Genomic DNA, 27,053 nt, shown 5'->3' with positions numbered 1-27,053 from the left:
CACTGCCGTCGAGTCGATTGTGACTCATAGCGACCATGTAGGACAGAGTAGAACTGTCCTATAGAGTTTCCAAGGAGCGCCTGGTGGATTTGAACTGCCAGCCTCTTGGTTAGCAGCTGTAGCACTTAACTGCTATGCCACCACGGTTTCCATACCTAAAAGAGACCCTAAATTTATCAGCAACAGATATTATCTTGGAATTCGAGGACTGGAGTTTCTGAGTGTATTTTACCAAATTTTGTGATATTCTCTTTTATCATGCATTCTTATTGATATTTTAAGGCAGGGGTTAGCAGTTTTTGTTTTTTTTTTTTCTGTAAAGCAACAGATTGTAAATATTTTAGGCTCTGTGGGCCATTTGGTTCTGTCACAATGACTAAACTCTGCCACTGCATTGCAAAAGCAGCTACAGCCAAGACATAAATAAATTAGCTTGGCCGTATTCCGCTCCTTGGAAATTCTATGGGGCAGTTCTACTCTGTCCTATAGGGTCGCTTGGAGTCAGAATCGACTTGATGGCAGTGGGTTTGGTTTGGTTTTTGGGTGTTCCAATAAAACTTTATTTGCAAAAATAGGCTGCAGGCCTGCTGAACCCTCTTTTAAGGCAATTCATAACATAATCAAGACGTTTTCTTGAAACTAGAGATCCTAAGCACATATAAACCCTTTACAAACAAGAACATAGAGATCGTATGAAAATCCTTTCTAATATTTGGAATGTACTTACTACATGGAAGCCTGGAGCCTCTAGTTGAAGTTTGGGTTCCTTTTATTTGTGAATACATGGCTGCCCTACATCACTGTTTTCAAGTAAATTTTCATTCACATTGCTTACCTTTTTGGGTGCTGGATGGTGCTTTGTTTTCTCCATACAATGGAATTTGTACAGTAAATCACATTTTCCTGTAAGCAGTGAAAAACCACACATGAGTATTGGTTGGACAACAGCAGTCTATGACCAAGCGAAAATGTTAAATTGATGAAACTTAGAATTGGCACCAACTTTGTAACACGTCTTAGGAATACCATCTTACTGTATGCGACTTCTTGTATCAGGATGCAACATTGCTTACGATGCCGTATACGGAAAATGATTTTTATAAGGCCTTGGGAGTTCTCCATTCTCTGACCCAAATGTTGGTTTATTCATCTGTTTTAGTGATCCTAGGATGTTTTCATTAATAATGTGTGAGAGACTATTATGCCATCTTTACACCAGTGGCTGCACTAGTCTAGTTACAGGGAACAGCACTGTTGGAACGGTGCAGAGGGATGTTTCAGAATATCGTGCAGCACCAGTTTTGAGTTTAATTGTCTGCAGATGGTCGATGATCTATTTTCCTTACTCGCTGCCACATTTCTAATGGCACCCAGGCTGTTCCATGTAAATTCGTAATCCTTTTTTTTTTCACGTAAGCCTGTTCTCAATTTTGCAATATTTTTTCTTTGCATCATTTTCCAACTGTATCACATTAGAGCTGACGTTTTAATTTTCTACTTTTTCTTTCGATATCCGTGTGTCATAAACGTTAACCACTTAAGTACAACTGCTGAGCTGTGCAGCCAGACGAGAAGCCTGCCTGGTCAGCGTCAAGAATCTTAACCTTTTTTGGCTACATGGTAGCCAGTGCAGCTATAGCAAAGGCAGTTAGTAGTTTCTGTTTTTTTAACCGAGGCTTTGAGACTGCGTATTTTTGTTACCCTCTTAATGTGACAGACTAAGGCTCCTAACTGGAGATACTGTACATGAAATTGAGTTTTTGGAGAAATTTTTATCCACAAAAATGATTTTAGTGAAAGATGATAATATTCTTCACAAAGGTGATTTTAGTGGGAAAAAAAAAAATACTATGACTTAACAGAATTTTAAACAACTTAAAAAATTCAGAAAGCCTGACGGTTGCCTTATGAGAGTTAACACTGAGCCTTTATACGATGCACTCAGTAGCAACTGGAAACACTCTTCAGTCGCCAGACTTTAGGGCCCATGTTTTCTTGCTGTTGTTTTTGATTTTTACTTTTGTTTTTTTCTTCAGTTGATCAATCCAAGATCTCAAGCAAAGCCTGCCACTGTGTCATAGCTAGAAACCTACCTGCCTGACTAAAGCTTGTTTAAGAGAAAAGAATTCAGGAAAACAACATCTTGCTATGTGTTTTTATTTTCGTTGCTGGAACAAACTTGAGACAATTTGATATGTTGATGGGGATTCTTCTTGCTAGCCTAGCTTCAGTCTGGCTTTTTTTTCCCTCATGCATGCTGACCTGGAAATCTTCCTTTGCCTTAGCTGCGATAATCGTGACTCAGCTTACAACACCATACATTCGCATCGCCCCTGCTGCAGGCGACGACCAGCTAACAGGTCAGATGTTCAAGTATAGACAGTCATCTTGCCCATTTCCTGCTCATTTTTCTCAGCTTCGTTTCCCCTCTACATTCCCTCCTTTGCTCAAGGCTTGTTGACAGTGTTGCAGCCCTTTGGTCCAGACCTGTGCCCTTATTAAACTCAGTGATACGCTTGGCCTCTTGTGTGCACGTGTATGTCCGTGCGTTCCGTACCACTCCGCTGCATGCCCTCATTGTGTGTTTTGTCTGTTGGTATGTTCCTTTCTAGCCTAATGTTATACGGAAATGAAACTTGCTGGACTTGGAGTAGCAATGACATCAAACAGGATTTCAGACAAAATACATGAAGATGTATTCCCAGTTTTCCAAAGTAATCTAAGAAGGCTTTGCAGTTTGAGGGCGAGAGAGGTTTGTTTTTCACCTTGAAGGGGCTAGTTTGCACATACATTTAGCAACGCACAATCTTGTCTGCCACTGTTATTAAATGAAGCCGCTCAGAGTTTTTGTGGTGACACTGTTCGACAGCTTTCCGTATACATGTAACTGGAGCAGAGCTGATTGCATTCTTTATAGATCCTTGTTTCAAAGCAAAATGCTTATGTACAGCAGAGGCACATCTGCAAGTCAAATGCATTGAATCATTTAGGGAAGTTTTAAAAAAAGAACGGCTTAGAGTCATGGAGTTGAACGTGCACTCCTTTATAACAAGAGAAATTAGCTTGTTCATTCATAGTACTTCTCAAGGTGGATAGAAAAGACTCCAGTAAATAAACTCATAGGAAAAGACTCCAGTAAATAAATTCATAGGAAAAGACTCTAGTAAATTGCTCCAGATTGAAGGTGAGTGGTTAGAGTCCCTGAAAACAAACTTTTGGCCTGCAACAAAGTCAAGTCATTGTCAAAACTCCTAACATAATTACATGGGCAGGGCTCCCATCCTGGGTTCAGAAGGACCAGCGATACCATAATTTGCTGCATGTGTAGTCATGCGTGATTAAAGCCCAGCAAGGAACACACACCTGCTTTCCATGTAATTTCTACTGTAGTGATTTTTTTTTCCTTTTGGTGAAATTAAGGAGTCTTTCCCAACATTTAAGAAAATGGTAAAGCTTAGCTCATGGTAAGAAAGTATAAATGCTTAGGTGGGCCTCTATTTTGGAAAATAAAGCGATTGAGACTAAGGAGAATTTTAGACTGATATTATAAGGTAAAGAAATTATGGGATAATCCACTTCCTCCTCCACTGGAGTTCTCTACCTATTTTCAGTCCTCTATTCGAGGGCCTATGAGCTTATAAACCCATTGGCACTTCTGCTTCCTTTGCTTTCAGGGTTTTCTTTTATGCATATTTCTTTTAGTGACTGAAGTTCTACTTGTCACAGACTCTTTCTTATCCTGCACTTCTAGTGTCCTTCCTCTCAGTACGAGCACTTGGGCCAGTGTCTGTCTCACACAAGCCTACCTTCTCAACCTTTACGTTTGAGGAATGGCCCATGGAGCTCCATGTAGCATTACGTGTCCATCTGCAAGCTTAGCTGGGCTTCTCCAGCAAGTCTGACCCCCAATTATGTCTGAACTGGCACCAGTTTTGTTAGCGACTCGACCAGAAAGGACTTGGTCACCCCCTCATAGAAGGAGTATTTATGGGAAATAAAGTTAAATAGACCCTTTCTCGGGCTGTATCTATAATCCACTACCTTCAAATGAAGCATGTTGTTTTGCTAAGCGTGAAGTGAAGCTTCGAATATAGCTTTCTCTCTTAAGCTTGCATGATTCAAAAGTGCGTAGTAAAGCAGCCTCCTTCACCAGGCCTCAAGACCTGGGCCCTGTGACGGACGCACCTGGCTACAGTGTGTGGCGACCTTCGTTTCAGGCTGCAGGTGGTTCATTTGGGATTAAAAGGACAACGCTTCAAAACCCAGTAAAAAACTACTCTTGTCCTTTCTTCAGCATTTACTGCTGGTTTTAATCACGGCTAGTCTTGCTCAGACAAATGCAAACTCCACTAATAGTTCTTTTACATTTTCCATTTGGATCAGCGAACAACTTTGATGACATTAACAAGTCTTTTTAATGGACTTATTCGTGAGTCATACTGCCAGCCCGAGACTGAATTCATTCTGTCATTTACATGACATTCATTGAGCACCTTCTGTGTGCCAGGTACAAATCAACCAATTCTTACAGAGTCTTACTTTGTATGGTTGCCCAGATGTAACATCAAAACCTGTATACACACCTACTCTCTTGAAGGAGAAGGTAGTATTGGATATATCATTTAGGAAAGTTAAGAAAAGACAGGAATTTTGTAACTGCTGGAAAAAAGACATGTATTTTAAAAATCTTTGCCATCATGTTGAACAGCTCTGGAAATAGTCAGTGGAGCATCTCTGAGCACCTGGCACCCAGTGATGGGATATCGTTTTGCTGAGTAGGTCGGTACTGTCCCTTCCAGGAGCCGATAGGAAATACATCTGAAGTGCCTGCAGCCAATCTGTTTGTTTTAATTCAGCTGCTTCTCCCCTGTAAACGCTGTTCCGTGCTACGTTACACCAGGAACCTCTTGTGAGTTGGTGAATCCTTGGCAGGTTAGTTCCTCTTGTACCAATATGAGGTACATGCTGGTAAAATTTGATTTGGATAGATGGGCCCTTCCCACCTTGTATAAAACCAAAGAAAACAGACACTCTCCTGTCCTGACCCTAGCACATAGGACTGTGCCTCATACAGCAAAAAGTCTCAATAAATGCTTGCTAGCTTAATTAGTTGAATGACTGCCCCGATACCAGGAAGAGTCCAAAGAAGGAGCCAGAGTGTAGAGTGCCAACTCAAAGGCAAGTAGCAAGAACATTTAACCGATACATGGTAGGCAATATATTAATTGATAATATATCAGGCAGAATATTAACTGATAATATACCAGTACAGTTGCCACTGAGTTGAGTCCTACTCATGGCAACCTCATGTGTGTCAGAATAGAACTGTGTTCCGTAGGGTTTTCAATGGCTGATTTTTTGGAAGTAGATCACCAGGCCTTTCTTCTGAGGTACCTCTTAATGGGCCCTAACCTCCAGCCTTTCAGTTAACAGGTGAACATGTTAGCTGTTTGCACCACTTGAAAACTCTAAACCAATGAACCAAAAAACCCATTGCCATTGAGCCACTTCCGACTCACAGCGACCCTATAGGACAGAGTAGAACTGCCCCATAAGGTTTCCAAGAAGCACCTGGTGGATTTGAACTGCTGACTTTTTGGATAGCAGTTGTAGCTCTTAGCCACTGTGCCACCGCGGTTCCCAAATCTTTGTATAAAAAATACAGTATATTAACTGATAATATAGTAGGCAGTATGTTAATTGACAAAATAGTAGGCAGTATGTTAATTGATTTATACCATAGATATTTGACAAGCGCTGGTAAATATAAGGTACCTTATGTTTGCTGAATTGATTTGTGTGTATTTAAACACGTGTACCCATAAGGAGGGAAAATGACATTAAAGACAGACAAAACCATTAAAAACTACAAGCTGAAAATGGTGCAGATCGTCATGGAGGGTGAGTGGGTTCATGGTGTCTGGCCAGAAAAGCTACTCTGGCCGGTCTGAACCTCCCAGTACTGATTACTCAGAAATGCTGAGGATGGACATGGTTCAATCTGATCATTTTACTCACTGCCTATCAATCACATGCTCAGAATTTTTAGGATAAAAATCGTTAGTCCATGTTTGCTTTAAATTTCTTATTTAAGGCTCAATAGATATAAGTTTAGATATAAGTTGGAATTATTTAGGTGAGACTTCAGTGCATTTCATGACATGGCTATTCGAAGAGAGAAATCATATATCATTATACATACTATTTCAAAGCACATACTGGTGATTTATGTTATAGAAGTATTTCGGGGGGAGGAGCAAGGGGGTGGACTTCTCACAGAGCTTTTCTTGGCTTCTGGCATTTCGATGAGGAGAATGGTACCTGCTGTTGTTGGTGTTAAGTGCCGTCAAGTCAGTTCCAACTCGTGGCGACCCCACGTACGGCAGATGAAACACTGCCTAGTCCCTCACTGTCCTCACAATCTTTGCTATGCTTGAGCCCATTGTTGCAGCCACTGTTTCAGTCCATCTCGTGGAGGGCCTTCCTCTTTTTCACTGACTCTCTACTATACCAAGCATGATGTCCTTCTCCAGGGACTGGTCCCTTCTGATAACATGTCCAAGGTATGTGGGACAAAGTCTTGCCACCTTCACTTGAAGGAGCACTCTGCCTATACTTCTTCCAAGACAGATTTCTTCATTCTTCCAGCAGTCCATGGTATATTCAGTATTCTTCACCAATACCATAATTCAAAGACACAAATTCTTCTTCGGTCTTCCTTATTCATTGTCCAGTTTTCACATGCATATGAGGCGACTGAAAATACCATGGCTTGGGTCAAGCGAACCTTAGTCCTCAAAGCGACATCATTACATTTTAATACTTTAAAGAGGTCTTTTGCAGCAGATTGGCCCAATTTCTTGTCCCAATTTCTTGACTGTTGCTTTCATGTTTGTAGATTGTGGATCCAAATAAAATGAAATCCTTGACAACTTCAGTCTTTTCTCCATTTATCATGATGTTGCTTATTGGTCCAGTTGTGTGGGGATTTTTGTTTTCTTTATGTTGAAGTGTAATTCATACTGAAGACTGTAGTCTTTGGTTTTCATCAGTAAGTGCTTCAAATCATCTTCATTTTCAGCAAGCAGGGTTGTGTTATCTGCATAACGCAGGTTGTTAGTGAGTCTTCCTCCAATCTTGATTCCACATTCTTCTTCATATAGTCCAGTTTCTTGGATTATTTGCTCAGCATACAGATTGAATAAGTATGGTGAAAGGATACAACCCTCACACATACCTTTCTTGACTTTAAACCCTGTGGTATCCCTTTTCTCTGTTCAAATGACTGCCTCTTGGTTTATGTACAGGTTCCTCATGAGCACAATTAAGTGTTCTGGAATTCCCATTCTTCACAATGCTATCCATAATTTGTTATGATCCACACAGTCGAATGTTTTGCACAGTCGATAAAACATAGGTAAACATCTTTCTAGTATTCTCTGCTTTCAGCCAGGGTCCATCTGACATTAGCAGTGATATCCCTCATTCCACATCCTCATCTGAATCCAGCTTGAATTTCTGGAAGCTCCCTGTCGATGTAGTGCTGCAGCCATTTTTGAATGATCTTCAGCAAAATTTTACTTGTGTGTGATGTTAATGATAGTGTTCTGACAGAATGATGATATTATAGAGTGCTAGTATGATTGATAAACAGACCCATCACTGCACTGGAGAGTGTTTTTAAGCTTTTTCTACCTCAATTCACAGTAAGAAATAGATCATCATTCCATATGTACACATATACATATACCTAGGTTTAACTGAAACAAAACCTGTAAGAAACAGCCTGCCAACTCACAACTCACTGCTTAAGATGCACTCTGATTTTTTTCTATTCTGTACTATCTTATTCTCTTTCATTTTGAAAGAAAAAAATTCTGGGTGTTACTCACTAAATTGATTTCATTTCCCACTAATGGTTTGTAACCCAGTTTTAAAAATGCTTTGCAAAAGCACTGGATCCAGGAGACTCTAAAAGAGAACACAATGTATAATTGGAATGCAGGTTCTGTCTGTCGCGAAAACCCTGGTAGCGTAATGCTTAAGAAAGAGCTAATGGTATTAACCAGAAGGTCGGCAGTTCGAATCCGCCAGGCTATCACAAAACTCCTATCCAAAGAGAACATTTGAAGAAAGTTCTAGAACTTGGAAGTGCTTCTAGTCTCTATTCTGTTCCTTTTATCTTGTGATTCATTGTCCCTAATACAGAACTGCTTTGAGAAGAAAATTGTATATGCTAGAAATTCTCTTTAAGAATATTTTGTTAATTTTATAAACGTGTCCGGAGTATTGGTTTTATATTAAGGTATTTCTATTTATGATGTAATAACCCAGCCAGCTACGAGATGCCATGGAGAATGATTTATTTAACCAAACGTTTTGTCATCCATTTTAGTTAACCCGTACATCTGTTAAGATCTGTGTCCTACAATGTTCATAAACAAAGTGACTTCTGTGACTGAAGTACAGGTCAGATATATCAGAGCATGTAGATTTTCTTCCTAGATATAATTAGTACTTTAAAATAGTTAGTACCAGAGGCACCTTGGAAGAAAGGCCTGATTTTCCTTCCAAAAAATCAGCCATTGAAAACCCTATGGAGCACAATTTTACTCTGACATACGTGAAGTCACCATGACTTAGAATTGCCTTGACGGCAATTTTTTTTTCCCCTACCTTGGGAATACTCTTCTTCCGACAGCCACTCACCTCCCCCTTCTACAAGTCTTTGCTCAGATCCCGTCTTCTCAGTGAAGCCTGTTTGGAATACTCTCCCTTCTGAATATTAGAGCCCGCTAGGGTACCTCCCGGTCTTTCACCTGATACCTCCTCCCTTTTCATCCGACTCATCACCTTCTACAGGTGTTCTTTGTTATAATCTTTCTCCCCTCTAAAAATATAAACTCCCTGGGTGCAGGGATCTTTGTCTAATGTGTTCTGATATTCCCCAGGCACCTAGCAAATATGCTGCTGAGATTCACATTGAATTCTTATTACATATATACATTATGAGAAATACTGACTTTTTAAGACAAATTTTCCTGTAAGAAAATATATTTCTCTGTTTATTCAGATCTTGTTATAAGACTTCTCTTGAATTTTGAAGTTTTCTGTATTCAGTGACATTTCGCCATTTCACTGCCCCACCCTGGCCTAAGCCACTCCCTCTTGCCTAGACCACTGCACAAGCATTTTACCTGGTCTCCGGTGCTCCCTAGTGGCTCCCGATTAATTCATTTGCAACTTTTTTTAACATAGCAGCTGGGCTGATTTTTTTGGAAATTAAGACCTGGTCCTATCACACCTTTTCTTAGCCCTCAGATAGCTTCCTACCACCCTCAGAGTGGAGCCCTGGTGGCACAGTGGTTGCTTGGCTGCTAACCTAAAAGTTGACAGTTTGAACCCACCAGAGGCTCCATGGGAGAAAGATGTGGTGATCTGCTTCCATATTTACAGCCTTGGAAACCCTATGAGGCAGTTCTGCTCTGTCCTATAGGGCCACTATCAGTCAGAATCCACTCAAAGGCAATGGTAATGGCCTTAGAGTAAATGGCAAATTTCTTGTCAGGCCTGAAGGCCCTGAGTGGCTGGGCTCCTCTTACACTTGGCACTCATCCGTGCCAGCTTCTCCCTCTCACTGTTCATCTTCTCTGTTTCTCTAAAACACCAATTTGAGCATGCACCAGGGTCTCTGCACTGCTGTTCCCTCTGACTGCACTCTCTCTCCTAGTCTTCAGACTACCAGCTCCTCTCAGCATTTGGGATTCATCTCAGACGTCAGTTCCTCAAAGGACTCTCTCAACCACCATCTGAAGCGGCACTAGTGGCCCTGCAGTCACTCTTTAGCCACCACTCATAGCCCTTGCCTGTTTTTGAAGGTACTTGATCCCCGCGTGTCCCTTCAACTGGAATGTGGCTATAGACCATGGCATGGGCTTTGTCCGTTTGTCTATCTTCTTTACCAGGGTACCCCAGTGGCAACTAGTGGGTGTTCAAAATTATCTGCTCAATGAATGAATGCCTAACAGTCATTCCTTCTTGTCACATTTATTTCCAGGTGTTTCATTGCTTCTTATCACTATCATGAGTAAATTTTGAACAAAGTCGATTGAGGGCAAGAAACTTTTGAAATTGGCTTACTCTGCCTGCTTTTGACTGATTATATCTGTTACTCGATTATAAACTATGCCTCTTCTTTATAGGGTATTCTTTAATCCAGTGGATTTTTTTCATTGCAAATAAAATGAACCAGGTGGTTTTTCAGCCCATTTACAAAAGCACAGTTTTAATCAGCTATATATATATTTTTTTTTTTGGCAAGAGCCATAAGAAAGATTTAAGCTACAGGCACAGTAGTTAAGTGTTATATATCTGTAACATGCAGTGCTGGGCCCTGAAAGGCCCTCGGACTCCTGCTGTTATTTTCTGTTGCAGTGAATTAATTTATGAATTATAGGTGTTTACAGTTGGTGTGAACCAATTTCCACACTTTTTTTTTTCTAATAAAATAACATCTCTAACATAGATGGAGCTCCCAAATATAAATGCCGTCATACAGCAGAACAGAGGCAGGGACCATTGGTTCACCTCCCTTCACATAGTTGTGTGCAGGGCACACAGTTCAATTCTGAGAGAGAGAAGTTGTAATGTTTCAACCCCTGAGACACTTGGCTTTAGGGAACGACCTTCTGAGCTGAGCCAAGTCTATGCACCGTCCTATGCTTTCCTAGGGGAAAAGGGGAGCGTTCATTTATTCACCATTTCCCTTGATGAGCTCCTCAGCCTCTTGGAGGGCGGGAGCATTCATTCATTCACCATTTCCCTTGATGAGATCCTCAGCCTCTTGGAGGGCGGGAGCATTCATTCATTCGCCATTTCCCTTGATGAGCTCCTCAGCCTCTTGGAGGGCGGGAGCATTCATTCATTCACCATTTCCCTTGATGAGCTCCTCAGCCTCTTGGAGGGCGAGAGCATTCATTCATTCACCATTTCCCTTGATGAGCTCCTCAGCCTCTTGGAGGGCTTGCTATGTAATTAGCTCCACGTTAAGAGATATGGAGAATTCAAAGAGTATAGCATGTGCTCTTTGCAGTCAAGAAACTTAATATCTATGAGTTATGTTAACACCAACATGAACAGTTTAGTAAATATTCCAGATCAACAAATATCCCTATACATTCAACTATTTGTAATAATGACACGTAGGTAGTGAAATAAGCTAACATGTGATACCCAGAGTTATTAATTTAACCTTTTTTAGAAGCTTTAATTTAACCTTTTTTAGAAAACTTTGGGTAAGAATTGAGGGAAGAAAATGCTACCTTAGGCTTCCCTTTAAATAAAAATGACCAGCTTCTTCATTTAACTGATCATCAGTTTATTGGAAATAGCAGTGGATTTAGAACTACCATTTCCAGCTAAGTCGGTGTCTCATTTTTCATTAAATGTGGTATAAATCGAGATGGTTAAAAATTCACGTGCCACGTTCCTGTGCCTTTCCCGGGAAACCGCCATAAACCAGGAATGTCAGTGCCCTACATTTTGGCCATGAAAGCCAGTATAGACCCAGCTAGAGGAGAATTTGCTTGGAATTTCAGCAACTCTTAGAAGGGTTGCTTGAGGACTCTGAAATTTCCTCTTCGGCCAGGAAGAACGTAAAATGCGGGGGAAATTTTCTTTCTACACACCAGCTGAATGCATTTTAATGGGCTGTAGTGCCACTGGTGATTTAGTGCCCTTTTTTGCTCTTTTATGTGTTATATTTGTCATTTTGCTGTGGCAGTTTCATCTATAAAACAGTACAGTTACAAGAAAATGGTGAGAGGTTACAGGAATGCCAGGGAGGTGATGGTCCTTCTCCCTTGTCATTATTTGGAGTGAAATACCAAGTCAAATGACAGGCATTTGGTTTCAGAAAGAATATGTTTTAAAAGATGTATATTCCACATTTCTGAAACAGTATTGTTTTCCATTTTTACTAAATGGAAAAATTTTACATAAGGATTTCTATGTAAAAAGATTCCCAATACGTAAGAACAGTTGATTATAAAACATCCTTTTATGCCTTCTGTTTTTACCAACAATATAAACAAAGTAGCCTGTTTAGCTGTTCTTCATTTGCTTAATACGTGGAACTTTCTGGCTCGACGCGCAAATGACCATCTTCCATTTCAGGCTATCTCTCTTGTAGTTTTTATAGTAATGTGGTATCTTGTGCTTGTCTGAAAGAAATGCTGAAAGTAAAGTTTCTAAGCTCAAAAATAAGCCAAGATTTTGGTCAAAGATGCAATATACTGGTTTAAAAAAAAAATGCGGTTTCAAAAATTGTTATTTTGGATGAAAGATTTTATATTGATAAATTATTCCTGCCTTTCCTGTAAGGAAATATATTATTTCAATCTTATATTAAAATTAAATTACTTCATCCTTGATATTAACAAAAATGGAAAAGGCTTTGATATTTTTTTCCATATTTAGCAGAGTTAAGTGACAGTCTGTCTCACTAGCTGTTTACCCGCAACAACTGTTAAAGAAGTAGACACAGTGGCTATTCACTGGCTTCTTGTTGATAAACACCAACTATGATATTTTGATTTTCATCCCTTGCTTTAGAAAAATATTACTGGAATTTAGAGCACAAGACACCAGGATTCGTTCTGGCAGTTTTATGTCTAAGACACCTAGTGAACTTCATTCAGAATTTGTAAACAAAGAGCCATGAGTTTCACATGCTGCTCTCTGATTAACGTTTGGTTAATTTTTGACTCGTCTGGCTTGTGTTTTTAGATGACTGTAAAATATGTAGTATTTGTGCGAGTGCCACGAAAATATGTACTGCATGATCCAGTGTATTTAATCAGAATAGAAGGGAATTCAGTATTTCCTTCATCTCCCTAAGATAGCAGGAAGCAGAGACACCAGTGGTTGAGGAAACATCAGGGGCTGAACTAGGATAAACAACTCATTTGCGAAGTAGGAATTTGTATTTTAAATACATTAACGACCTTTAAAAAACTCAAGGGCAAAGTCAGGACAGGAGAGTGAAAGGAAAACGGATGCTGCTACAGAGATGCTTCTTGCCTGCCCATTTGGACCGGATCAGTGTCAAAACTTTCCCACCAGTGCCTCCAATGGCTGAGAGTAAGGCCCAAAATCTTAGAAAAATTACCTCTAAAATTCTAGAATGTTAAAAACACCCGCACCCACACATACTACTTTCTGACTTGTCATTGTTTCTAGCATGAGACGATCTTGGGTTGGGCTTTTAATGTCTGATTCTGTCTCAAGCCAGTTTTGCCAGCCTAGCTATTGCACAGTCGTAATCAAATAGGCTTTCTCCACGAGGAAGGTTGTCCTGTGGAGCCGTAGCCCTTGACCAGCTGCTTCCCCGGTCTCATACACTCGTCAGACTGGTCCCCGGCCTTCCTGGAGGTACAGGGCCAAACGGCCACATCTTCCAGGAGCATCCATCTACTTGGTGATAAAAAATTTAAAACATTTTTCTTAAAAATCACCATATTATGGGGTACACTGTAACATTTGCATGTTTATTTTAAAAGATAAAACAGACTCCAAAGAAATTTCCAGATTGCGGTGGGCCACTTAGGCTAACCCTCTGACTCCTGCCTATAATTCGAGTATGTTAAAAAACACCCTGCACACACACGCACTACTTTTAGAATTAATCATAGTTATTGCTTTTTTTATTGCTTTTAGTGTGAGAAGATCTTGAGTCGGGCCTTTAATGCCTGATTCTGTCTCCTGCCACAGCTTTGCGAGCTTAGCTATCCTAGAGTCTTAATCAAATAGTCTTTCTCCATTGGGAAAGTTGTCCAGAAGGAAAAGATGGTACAGACGATGGGAACGTGTGAGAGTCAGGCCTCCCTGAGCTGCTCCTAGCTTCAGGTGGGCTGTCCAGGGAACAGTGAACATCTTTGAGGTCAGAACCCAGATTGCTTTCAGACCCTCTTGGCACCATTCCTAGGGCAGTTTTCAAGCATGTCAGATAAGAATCTGGGCCTAGCAATTCTCTGAACCTGATTTTAATAGTTTAGTTAACACAGGAACTATGGATCCCAGTACACATAATTTGAAAGCATTTACTTTAGAAAGGTTTAACAAACCAGCTACCGTTGAGTCGATTCCAACTCATGGCAACCCCATTGTGTGTCAGGGTAGAACTGTGCTGTGGCTGGTATGTCAGAAGTAAATTGCCAGGCCTCCCTCTTGAGGCACCTGTGGCTGGACTCAGACCTTCCAGTTAGCAACCGAGCATGTTAACCATTTGTACTACCCACGGACTCCAGACATACAGTAGTGGGCTCAAATCTAGGCTTCTTGGCCAAATTTCTTAAACTTTCTAAATCTTAGCATCTATAGCTATAAAACAGGGAGAATACTGTTTATGAGCCTCATACTGGGCTGTAGGGGAATAAATGCAGCAATTGAAGCAGCTGGCACAAAGCTAGGCCCAGAGTAAGCACTGAGAAGTGTCAGTTGCTCGTGCTTTTGTGGCTTGGGGTGGTTTTATGGCCCGTGTGGCTCTCCAGAGAACTGTATAATTTAGCCAGGCCACTCCAGTCCCAAGTTTGAATGCTGTAGCCCTTCAGAGTGATCGAAAACTGAATTTACAGGGAAGTGAATGGATTTTTTGATGCTGTAAACCAATTAGACCAAACTCATTTTTGTCGAACCCATTCTGACTCATAGCGACTCCACAGGACAGAGTAGAACCATCCCATAGGGTTTCCAAGGCTGTAATCTTTACAGAAGCATGCCACATCCTTCTCCCACAGAGTAGCTGGTGGGCTTGAGCCACTGACCTTTTGGTTAGCAGCCCAACACCTAGCCACCATGAGACCAGGTCTCCTTCTTGATGCTCTACAGGGTGTTATTTACAAGAATACTGTGGAGCGTTGTGGTCTTCAGGAGCACCAGTGCGTGAGAGGAGCACTGTCATTCTGTCATACCTCAAGGCCTGTAATGAGTCCTCACAGAGGCTGTTTTCCATTTGCCTGTCTTTGGGATATAAACAGCATCAGCATGACCCAGGATTTTATCATGCTTCTGGCAATGGTGGTGATGATGATCATGATGAAGAAAGTTACTGCATTTTCAAATAAAATGACTTTATTTGAAGCAGTAATAGCCCAAAGCAGTGTATAACCTAGTCTGTGCGTCCCTGTAGCCCAGAACACAGAATAAAACACGGGCCTCCCTTTGTTGTCCTGGCCAGTTGGGGTTTCTCTGTTCCTCAGTGTCCTTGGTTTAAATGTGGACACCTTTTTTATGTTTGTCCTTCAGTTACATCAGTTCTCAAGAGAGCACGAGAGGATGTGCTAGTTAATAAAACCCCATGGAGACTGAGTCTGGATGACCTCACTACTAAGTTTTTCAGACACTGGGTGACTGGAAAGACAGGGGATCTGTGTAAGGGAATGAGCCTTAATAGAAGCAGGGCTTAGCCACAAGTTTCCTTCAACATGCTGTTTTCATTTAGAAGAGTAAATAACTGTCTCTGGGAAACAATATTTGAAAGTAAGCCTGACACCTGCCTTGGAATTAATAAACGGTATCTGCTCAGCACATCTATCAGTATCTCTTGTGTATTTCCCATTTACTCTAGTAAATATCCAAGCAGTACATCATTTTAGCAATATAATTGATATTCATTTTAATGTGTATAATTTACATATTAATATTGCTGATGGTATAATTATTAATTATGGGTCGGCATAAATTACAACATAGTTTATTCACGTTGGAACTCTGGGCCAAAACACATGTCTATATACCAATTCTTGTCTAGGGTTTTACTTAGGTGTTGCCTTTACAGTGATTTAATTTTGTCTTTTTTACTCAAGATTATATACATTCCCGTGGCAAACATGATAAAAACCAGAATTATCTTTCTAATGATATTGCCTGCTTGGTGGGTTCTCCTTATATCTCTTTAAGTAGTTTCCTCAGATATTGATGTATGTATGCATGCACACACAGGGATGAAGACCACACCAGAACATCAGAGTGATTTACATGTCTTCATAAACTTGCTTAGGAACTTAATATTTCTATCTTATTTGTCCTATGAGTATTAAGGAACTTAGAAAACACTCCCATGACAGACAGGGTCATAGTAATGAGTAAAATTTTTCTTAATAGTTTGAATCCTTTTAGCGGTATCTTATTAGAAGTTTCTCTCTTTTTCTTTTCTGAAAAGCCTCCAGAACCAAAACCAAACCCATTGCCATTAAGTCGATTCTGACTCATAATGACCCTATAGGACCGAGCAGAACTGCCCCATAGTGTTTCCAGGTAGTGCCTGGTAGTTTCAAACTGCTGACCTTTTAGTTAGTAGCTGAGCCCTTTAGCACTGCGCCACCAGGGTTTCCTCAGATAGTGTTATTACTCTCTAGCAAGAATTTTGGCTAGTTTAAAAATTCCTAAAACAAATTCCATTTATGATCATGAAAAATAGTCTGTATCCATTGAGTTCATAACACTTTATTCTCGACAGATACTCATTTCCTGTCTCTCTGATATGTACCCAGTTAATATTCTTGTCATTGATGGATATATATCTCCCTGCTTTGGGTGCTGGAAATACAACATTTTTTCACTATTATTTATTTCCATGTTCTTTCTTTCTATCAATCTCTTTTTATCACTGATGAAAACTTGGTCAGTAAGTTTGCTGGTAAATCTTTTATCTGCCACCTACATGCTGAGAAAATCCTGTTTATTTGCCACCTCTGGCAGACTCAGGGGAGCCAATGTTCAGACATTTCCTTCATGCTCAATCCCTTGTTCTGATGTCCATGTAATGTCATCTTAAGTTAGCCACAGAGGCCTCTCTTCTTAACCAACCCCTCTTTAAATATTGGGGATCAGCAGAGGAGAGATCATGAAATAGGACCTGTATGCTCTCTACCTTCCACTTCAACTTCATGCCCATTCCTCCATGTCTGAGGACTTTCATGTAAATGGAAAAAGGATAGGCAGGCTATGGAAAGAGTAGGAGATTTACTCTGAACTGTATAGAGACTTTCGATCCAGTAAATGGAAGTAGTCATCCATTTACTGTGGACAAATAATAAGATACTGGGCCAGGTCATGTGAAGGCCACAAAGATAAGTAAGATCAGCTTTGTCTCCAAGGACAAAGCCTTTATGTTAAAAAATATTCTTCTAGATATATACACGCTGTTCTCCTTGTAAAACCTGCTTATATGTTTTAAGATATTCACTCAGTAAAGAAGTATCAAGTGACTATTATGTTAAAGACACCTGTTAATCACTAGAAGTCAAAAGGTGGATAAGAAATGTCCTTACTCTTGAGAAGCTGCAATGGAAGATGGTATCAGGGCACCTGCTGGTCTTCCTCTTGGTTACATAAATGACCTTACTTCCTTTTCTCTTTTTTTTGTAGTCCTTCTTTTCTACCCTGGCAATCATTTCTGTTTCTTTTCTCTGATTCTGTTCCATCATCTCTATCTTGATCAGCATATTTACTCTAAGAATCCTCTAAAAGAATTACCTACATGTCCTTCCTGTAGAAAGTTTCAGAAACACATTAACTCTATTACCATTGACTCTTTCTTTCCTGCACTTCTGCCCACAAAATCCTTTGCCCTCATAAATTTATCTATTTTTATTCTGGAATGTTTATTTCCTTATTGCATTGTTTTGCACTTCTATGTTTTTTTCATTATTTTGTTAGGCTCTCCACTTTACAAACTGATCTAAAGAATTATGAACTTGGATCTTATCTTCCAGGATGTTAGCAGTGATCCCCCAATTCTTCTGTATGACTGGGGAACACTGTGGTGCAGTGAAACAAGAATGGGTGTCACAGTCAGAGGCCCCGGGATCAGCACGTGGCCCCGTTATCACCTCTTCACTGACTCAGGGCAAGCTGCTTGTCCTGACTGCTTATACTTTCCTCATTTACCAAATGGTATTAACTGGACCTCATAGTGTAGTATCAAATGAGAATCCTATAAGGTACCTGTCATATAATGTAGGTCTTCGAAGAGGTTAGCCTTCGTCCTTCTATCGAATTTAGTAGCATCTGGATATTTTATCAACATAATTTAAATGCCGTTATAATTAAGACTATCTTATCTAATCTTATCTAATGATAAAATCAGGGTCTGATTCCACCAGGTTTGCCTCTTAGCTGTGTAAAAGAGCTTTTCAAGTAGCCTGGTGAAGAAAAATGGCTAAATGATAGTGTAAGTCATTAATATACCAGGAGGTGTTTTAAAAATAACAATTCAATTATTTTCCCGTGTTGCATAGACTGGGGAAGACTTTCTCACTTATATTAAGGAGCAGCTGTTCAGAGTTGGGTTTTCCTTAATGTTGTTAGGGAATCAGCTAAGGTGTTCAGTACCAATTCCTGGGTCCTACCTAACACCTCTGATCCAGAATCCATGGGGAACCCAGCCATCTGCATGTTTCCAGAGCTCTCCAGATGTCTCTTAAAAAAAAGCTCTCTAAAATCAGAGAACCTCTGTTCTAGAATAAAATGAACAGAATATCTCAATTAATAAAAGCCTTATTTATAAAAGTACCTCAGGATTTGAGTTAAAATTGTATGTCTACTAGATGAGAGTCAAGGGATTATGTGACCCCTCACTGTACCCTCAGACACCACCAGCCTCGTTCTGTCTCTAAGGGTTACCCTTTGGCTAAGTGACAGACAGGTCACACATCTGCATGTGGTTTGCTAGACCCTGTACATTTTCTGAGCCTCAGAAATACTAGTTCTTCTAGCAAGCGTATAGAATTTACTAGGTATACTTACTTTCTGGTAAAACAGCTAGTGGCAAATTTCAGGCAGCAGAAAAAGGGTTTTTACACTAAGTTACAACTTTGCGTAGGAAGCTATGGCACTTTTTGCCTACAGGGGTAAATTTTAAGAACCAGACATAAGGTAGCCCATGGCCTGAGGTACAAAGTCTGGAAGAAAATTAGAGGAAAGGTAGATTTTGATTTTAATGTTTTCAAAGTTGATTTTCAAATAAACTTGGAAACTTCACTCTCACCTAGCACATCCTCCAAAAAATGTCTGTTTCAGAGGCAGTCACTCACATTCCCATTATTGATTATTTACTACATATGAAAGATGCATACAGTTGATAATTTATTATTGACAACCTGTTTTCTCATTTTATTACTTGGCCATGATTTAAGATAGGCAAATAGAAAAAGTAAATCTATTTCACATCAAAGTAGTGATGGCACTAATAATTCTCTTCGCACTTCAGTGTCCAGATAGAAAGCGATGAGGCTTTGATAGATCGTCTTATCCACAGGGTGTCAGCCGCATCAATAAATGAAAGCAGTAACTGTCATGAAATTAGAGCAAAAATAAAATAAAAAAGTAGATTAATTTTTTAGAGAAGGTATATATCGAACAATCTACTCTCTCAGTTTTACTGAAAAATCATATTTCTGATCATTGCCTGTGGGTCGCACAGCTCTGCAGGCACACAGTGGAAATCAGAGACAGGAAGGCTGATAGATTCAAAAGCTCCATCAGGCTACAGGTAACAGGCAGTGTCAGTGTGCATGATCCTAGGAGTGGCCGTTGACTTAGTGTTCCCAGGAAGAAAATCAGTGGTATGTGATGGAAATGAAGAATCTTGGAGGTGTTGGAAATTATGTCTGACATTAAGGTTCAGCTGAAAAAAGCTAAACACAGACTCCAGGGAGTCTTACCTTTCTGAGCAACAAGACCTGAATGGACTGTGTCACAGAAATCTTTAAAACCAGCATGTTGTTCTTTAAAAAAAGAAAGGAAGGAAGGAGGGACAGGAATTTACCTCTTTAAAGGGTCAAAATAAACCAAGGAAAATTAATTCAAAGGGATTCTCTATTCCATAAAAGTCATAAAAATGGTAGTACAAAGCACCGGAAGCTTGCTTGATTGCAATTCTAGAGTATCTGTTGTGGCCGGTGCTCCCTGACACACACTTAAAGAAATATTATTTTAGCGTTTCCACAGCTTCCATTTTATCTTCTCCTTTCGTTTCCTCTCCTGTTTACCTCACGAGGTTTCTCAACCCCGTCAGTTTCTCTTTTCAGCAGTTACTATCTCCATTCGCTTTCTCTCCTTTTCTGGAATTTAGTTTGCCACTAAAACTTTTTGTGTGTTGGAAGAATGGGGTAGTTTGTTGCTTGGGTTCAATTCAAACATTGAAGGCAAACACGCTTTTTCTCCCAGCATGAAACCAACCCAGTGTTCCCATAGATGGTACCCCCATTCTCCAGTCCCTCACACCAAGACCTGAGAGTCACCTGGGATGTCATCCCTACATGCCACTCTTGACAGGCCCTCTGTGGCCCCTGTGTCCTTTCAGTTCTGATTGTTCCCTCAGTTCAGGCTTTGGAGGCTTCTGGCCTAGGTGGACAACAGCCTTCCTATTGCTCTTCAAATTCCCTACCTTTTGTTCTTCAGCTAAGCGGGCAGGTCACTGCCCAAATAGTCTCCTCAAGGGACAGCTCTTTTGTTGTCTGTGGTCCCTTGTTTAATAAGCTTAGTACAGGCTGTTCTACTGGTCAGCAAGGCCTTTTACCCCATAAAGCCTGAGTTCTCTAAGCCCTCTACTCCACTACTCCCCACCCTGTTCCTGGGCCACAGCCGTGTTAAACTAGAGTACGATTACAGAACACTGCTTGTGCTCCCTACCTCTTTGTCTTGGCTTATGAGACATCCTTCCCACCTACCTCTGAAACCTGCCCCATTCTTCAAGCCCTTTCTTAAATGCTGCCTCTGGCAAAGAGCCCTCCCTAATCTCCCTCTCCAAACTTGCCTAATCAAGCCGACTGGGTTCTGCATCTCACCCATGGCACATAATGAGGTGTTTTGTGTTATTCACTGTGGTAAATTCCCTGAAGGATATGGTCAAGGTCTTCTTACTCATCCCTAATCCCCTGCAGAGCCGAGTTACTATACGGTTGAGCACAGGGGCAGTTCTACTGTGTCCTATAGGGTCGCTATGAATCGGAATCGACTAAGGCAATGCGTTTTGGGTTTGGGAGCATAAATGCTAGCTGCCGTTGAGTTGGCTCCGACTCATGGTGATCTTATGCACAACAGAATGAAACATTGCCTGGTCCTGCATCATCATCATGATCACCAGCATGCTTGAGTCCATTATTGTGGCTGTTGGGCCAGTCCATCTCACTGAGGATCTCCCGTGTCCCCATAGGCCCTCTACTTCACCAAACATGATGTCCTCCACCGCCAAATGATCCCTCCTGATGATGTATCCAAAGCAAGCAAGTTGGACAGTGTTCTGTTGTGATCCATAAGATTTTCATCGGCTAGCCTGTCTTCCTAGTCTCTCTTAATCTGGAAGTTCCTGGAAACCTGTTTGCCATTGGTGACCTTGCTGTATTTGAAATACTTACGGCATAGCTTCTGGCATCGTAGCAACATGCCAGACCACCACAGTTCAACAAACTGACAGATGGGTGGTGGTTGAACATTAAAAAAAAAAATCATTGCCATTCCAAAGGTACTTAATAAAGATAATTATTTATTTGAAGATTGTGAAAGCCAAAATCAGTTACCATATTTTTACACAAATAACACAATACCTCCTACTTTTGTTTGCCAACCATGCCCTCCTCCCCCTGCAGGTATTTTTCTAAGTGCTACTATGCCAATTTTTTTACATGTTGCTGTAAAAACAAATTAGCATAGTGCACTTACAGAAGTACCTTGATAGGGAGGGCTCAGTTGGCAAACAAACATGGAAGTGTGCATTATTTGCATAAATATACAGTATATCCTATGAATAGGATTGCCGAGGTTCCCTATTCCCTGTATCCATTATATGGTAACATATGGATGTCCCAGAAATGCTTCTGTACCACTCATTTGGTCACTGATCACTCCCCTCTGCACTTTTGGGATGTAACTCTGAGTAGGTCCCCTTCCCCTTCCTCATCCTGGCTACAAGGAGTGGAGAGAAAGCTTCTTTAGCTCTGGATAAACCCCAGATCCCCTACCCCCAACACACACCCTCCCAATCAGTTATCTGCTGAGATCATCAGGGTTAATCTCATTATGCCCTTTATCATAAGAAGCCCAGGTGCCCAGCTTATTTCCCTTCCCCTTTCCCTTTACCCCTTAGCCCTGTATATAATCCTATCTCCTTCCTCTCTCCAACTCTCAAAACCCTTCTGTGTGCCCTCTGGAATTAAATTTCATATATGCTCACCCTTGTCCATCCACTCTTCTAGGTACCTGTTTCAGAGCTTCTTCTGTCTCTCAAATCTCCCACACTTCCTCCCTCAGCCTTGTCCCCACCTTTTACTTCTAGCTTCCCCTTTCACTGGGAAAACGAAGCCACCACCTGCTTCCGCATGTGCTCCCTCAGAGCGAGCCAGCCCCTCAGTGTGTGCAGGGGACCGTACCTGCCTACCTCTTCACAGCCATGCTGCAGCATCCATCCTCTCTCTCCAGCACCACCAACTTTTCCCTTTCTACTGGGTCACGAGCGTCGGTGTCCAAAGATGCTCTAATTTCTCCCATCTTCCAAAAAAACCTTTTTTTCATCCACACCCTCTCTGGCTACACCATATTTATGTGCCCTCTTACAGGAAAGTCCTAGAAGAGTTGCCCCTGTCCACAGGAGTTTCTTCTTCCTCTTTCTTTACTGGCTGTTCCTTTCCAGCCTCCATTTCTGGTTCCTCCTGGCCAGCCTCTCTGTCTGCTCCCTAGGTGCTCTCATGCAGTCTCAGGGCTTCAGCAACCATCTTCTTGCTAACTCCACAATTCATGTCATAATCCTGCATATCCAGCAGCTACCTGGTGTCTCCTTTTGGATGTCTGATGTCTCAAACTTGAATTGTCCAAAGCCAAACTCCTGATTTCCCCAGCTACCCCGCCCCCCACACCTGCTCCTCCCACTGTCTTGACCTGTCAATAATGGCAACTCCATCTTTCCTGTCATTCATGCCAGAAGCCTTGATGCAGTACTAACATAGTCCACATCCAGTTCATGAGCAAATACTGATGGCTTGACCTTCAAATCATATTTCAAGTTTGACTGTGTCTTACACCTCCACTGCTGCCATCTCATTCCAAACCATCATAAGCTCTCATGTGGGTTATTGCAATAGCCTTATAACTGATATCTGTCCCTGCTTCCACCTTTAACCTCCTGTGGTCTGTTCTGAGCAGTGCTGCCAGTGTGATCCCTTTAAAATATAAGCCAGATGCATTGCTTCTCACTCAGAATCCTCCCTCAGTCCCCATATCATGCAGGGAAAAAGTAATCTTTGCAGTGATCTGCAGAGTGCCCCCAACTCTCTGACATTATGTCCCACCACTCTCCTCCAGCTTACTACGCTCCAGCCACACCTCAGCATTCCGAAGTCTCATCCTACACTTTTTAGCTTATTCTTCCCCCTGCCAGAATGTTACTCCTTTGATACCAGCGTATCTCGCTTCCTTTCCTCCTTCTGGTCTCTGTGCAAATGTCATTTTCTCAATAACTTCTCCTCTGTTAGGACAGAGGGTTTGTTTTTGTCCACTTGTTCACTGATGTAGGCCTACAATATAGCATGGTACATAGTAGGTGCTCAGTAAGTACCTGTTGAATAAATGAAAAACCATGCTGATTTGTCTTCAGATTTAAGGCCAGCCTAGAACCAGTCCCCATTCTGCAGAGATTCTGGGCTGCCAGGCACCCTCTAGGAAGGCCTCCATTCCACCAAGGTCTGTTGGATCCTGGTGGCAGGCAGCATGACCAGCAGCTCCAGGCATTCAGGACAGCATGACTTCCTACGCCTGTGTCTTGGGATCTTTGGGAAGAATTTAGGCAGCCAGTTCAGTAGTCAGCCCTGGGCCAGCCTCAGGCCGGGGGCAGAGCACACTGTGGTCTCAGCTTGGTTTGTCGGCATTATTTTACAGTGGACACTGGGCCAAAACTGACTGTTTTTTGCCAAGTTGAAAACCAAACAAATACTGGCTTAGGTAATTGTTCCCTTTTTTTGAGATTTTTCACACTAGGCGTTTTATCTAAAACCTTAAATAACACACTTTGGCTGGATTATCACTCTTTTCAAAATTTTCTTGGTCATTGAAAAAAATAGTAACCAAGGCTTTAACTGGGAGTCCAGAGTGTGCATCTGTGATGACCATGCTCCCTTGTGCCAAGAGCCACTCACCTTTGCCTCCCTGTAATATTTACCGTATTTATAATCTTTAATGCATATGTTTAAGGCCAAATCATGCCCACTGTTAAATACACACATCTAGCTTATTCTCTTTAAATGGAAATAAATGTGCAGTCAACTCAAAATAAAAAGGAGAAAAAAATGCCTTATGAAGAATTATAATTTATTAAAATAAGAAAAAGGAATAAAAGTCTGTACCATTAGAAACCTGGCAAGAAAACAACAAGACAGAGGGGGAAATATTATGAAAACAACTCTTTTGCCAAGAAGTTTGTGAATTATACTGCTAAATTCATAGATTTGAGTGAGGAGAAAAAAATATCCATTGCAGTCACTTTCTGTCACAAATTTTACTCTGTTCAAGGCTGACTGACATCTCATAACCGCAACCGTATGCTTCCACAGAAATAAAAGCGGGGAGAGAATATCGCCTCTGAGGAGAAGCATGTCAGGACCCCCAGTTCAGGCAGGGTGGAGGGGCAGAGTGAACAAGAGGGGGCAAGAACTGTGGGTACCTAGCTCCCCCAGAATCAGTGCCACGCCCCTCCCTGAGCAGAGGCACAGAGGAGCCCTCAGAACATCTGATGGTTGGGATTTATTTCATCCCAAATGTGTGTTTACATTGATGCTTCTCCAGAGTAGTCCTAAACCCAAACAGCTGAGCCAATCCTTTACCTCAAATAAAGTCTGTAAGCTGGCGGCACCACCTTACCAGGAGACAGGAGGTAGGTCACAGGCGGTGTCAGGCAGCCGCCACCAGGCACTACCCTATTCTGCATGATGGCTGCAAGGATCACACTGCAGCTGCGTCACACAGAGAGAACATTTCATTTTCATGCAATATGGCATGAGGTAACAGTAAGAGCTAGAGAACCGTAAATACTTAGCTAACACATAGCAACACGCTTGCTGCTTGCTAAGGGGCGTGGGCAGCTGCAGAGAGATCCCCTTGCCCAGCCAAGGGGGATGCAGTGTCATGTGCCAGCTCTCCTGAGCACAGGCCAGACGCGAGTCAGGGTAGCAAGGTGTTCAGCTAACAGAAGCGGATGTGCGACCATCGACAGGACACACTCTTCTGTAACTATTCACAGTGTGTGATTAATAGCAGTGTTATTTTTTCTATTTAAGTTTTTAAAGTGGAGTTTTTTCTGAGGAATTTCTTTTCAGGTGTTGTACTGACAAAATTTAGTTACGAAAACATTTAATAAGTCATTTATTTAAAAAATGTATTTGGAGAACTAGCCATCTGTAACTGGTAAAATAAAAGCAGTGACTCCTAGCATGCCAACGTTTGGAGGAATAAAACCAATCTGATTTTATGTCTTAAAAGTTAAGTTTCTCTAATTGGATAAAAAATAGGTTTTTGTTTTTTTTTTTTAGTTTTGTGAATTTGAAATATGTTGGCCTCCTTGGGCAGTGCACTTAGCTGCTAACCTAAAGTTTGAAGGTTCGAGTCCACCCAAAGGTGCCTTAAAAGAAAGGCCTGGAGATCTGCTTTTGAAAAATCTGGCGTTGGAAGCCCTGTGGATCGCAGTTCTTCTCTGACACACACGGGGTCACCTTGAGTCAGCAACTGGTTTGGGTTTTTTTGGTATTTCTTTTTAACACGAATTGCTTCCCCCCCCCCCATTTTTATCCCTCATCTTTTTATTACATACACATTTTAAATTTTCTTAGTAATTTATTTAATGTAGCCGTTTCCTCCAGATGTACCAATACACAACTGGTTTATGTTCCAATGATATATCGGAGTAGGGTTTTTCAGAGGATGTTACAATAAAAAAAAAAATTAACATTAGTGTTTTCACTATTTAGTCAGACAGCTAGTTTGAGGAACACTCATTCAAACAAACTAGCAGGACAGCCTCGGAAAGTGTCACAGATTACATGACCTGTGAAGGATTATCCAGACAGGTTTTTTCCATCATGACGACTTCCATTGCGACTGTCACTTTGACTGCAAGAGCATTTGTCCTGGGAACTTGGGTGATCACTGCCCCCGGGGTCTCCTGCCTCATGCTATCACCTGACCTTCACGCGCTTCCTCCGTCTGCTGGCCACCTCGGTGTTCAGGAGAGGCAGGCTCCTCTATAAAATCTTAAGTTTGCAATATGAATAACTTTTCCAAGAGACTTTATTTGTATGTTCCCAGTGGAAACAGAGGAGCAGTTGGAAAGCTGTAGCCTGACACTCCCTAATCCTGAGTAATAACTCTGGTGACTCTGCCCAGCCTGGTGTGCACAAGGACACAATAATATTAATAGTTCAATTTTTCAAGAATTAAATGGAAGACCCAGTGAAAGGGTACGAAAGAGCTGGTACTAACCTTCAATTTTAATTACATTTTTACCAACAAAAACAAAATAAAGTTCTAAGGTGAGAACTTTGGAAATGACCTTCTTGTTTTCAGAGTGACCTGTCTACCTGGTAAAGGTGATATGATAGCTCAGATGCTGAGTTCTGTCGGGTTCTGATTAAAAAAGTAGAGGTCCCTAAAAAATGGATTCTGTTTAGTGAATTGAACATTGCATTCATAATATTTTTCATCCTGAACTCATTTAGCAGAGGAAATGGATCTTTCATCAGACAGAGATGTGGTGTTCCATCACACTAGACTGTAAACAGTACAGGCGGTGTTTCAGAAGCAGGAAGCAGGAGGGCTCAGACTGTCACCCCTGTAAGGTCCTGGTTACCTAATTTAAACAGAAGGGAAGTGTGGGTGCCAGGAGTGGGATCCTCAGCTGCTCCCACTTTGAGAGTAAATAGCTTAGAAGGAGCCTTTTACCTACCAGCTGTGACCTAGATTTAGGTTTCCAGACGTGGGGGTGGGGACTCTATCATGTTAAAAAAAAAACA

The 27,053-nt window shown here is 41.2% G+C and overlaps 1 protein-coding gene across 3 annotated transcripts in view; it reads left to right on the top strand.

The window, feature by feature from the left end:
* Nucleotides 1-27,053, top strand: part of PTPRM (protein tyrosine phosphatase receptor type M) — a 946,104-nt gene that overhangs the window by 634,104 nt on the left and 284,947 nt on the right. The window contains exon 14 of one of the 3 annotated variants that reach the window (XM_049900161.1): nt 2,286-2,360. The exons of the other annotated variants lie outside the window; for them this stretch is intronic. Coding sequence (XP_049756118.1) covers nt 2,286-2,360 — 75 coding nt within the window. The remainder of the gene's footprint in view (nt 1-2,285; nt 2,361-27,053) is intronic. 3 annotated transcript variants of the gene reach the window in all.

This window comes from Elephas maximus, chromosome 11 (genome assembly GCF_024166365.1).
Source record: "Elephas maximus indicus isolate mEleMax1 chromosome 11, mEleMax1 primary haplotype, whole genome shotgun sequence".
Lineage (NCBI taxonomy): Eukaryota > Metazoa > Chordata > Mammalia > Proboscidea > Elephantidae > Elephas > Elephas maximus.
Note: the sequence above shows the minus strand (reverse complement) of the source record. Positions and strands in the feature narration are given on the sequence as shown.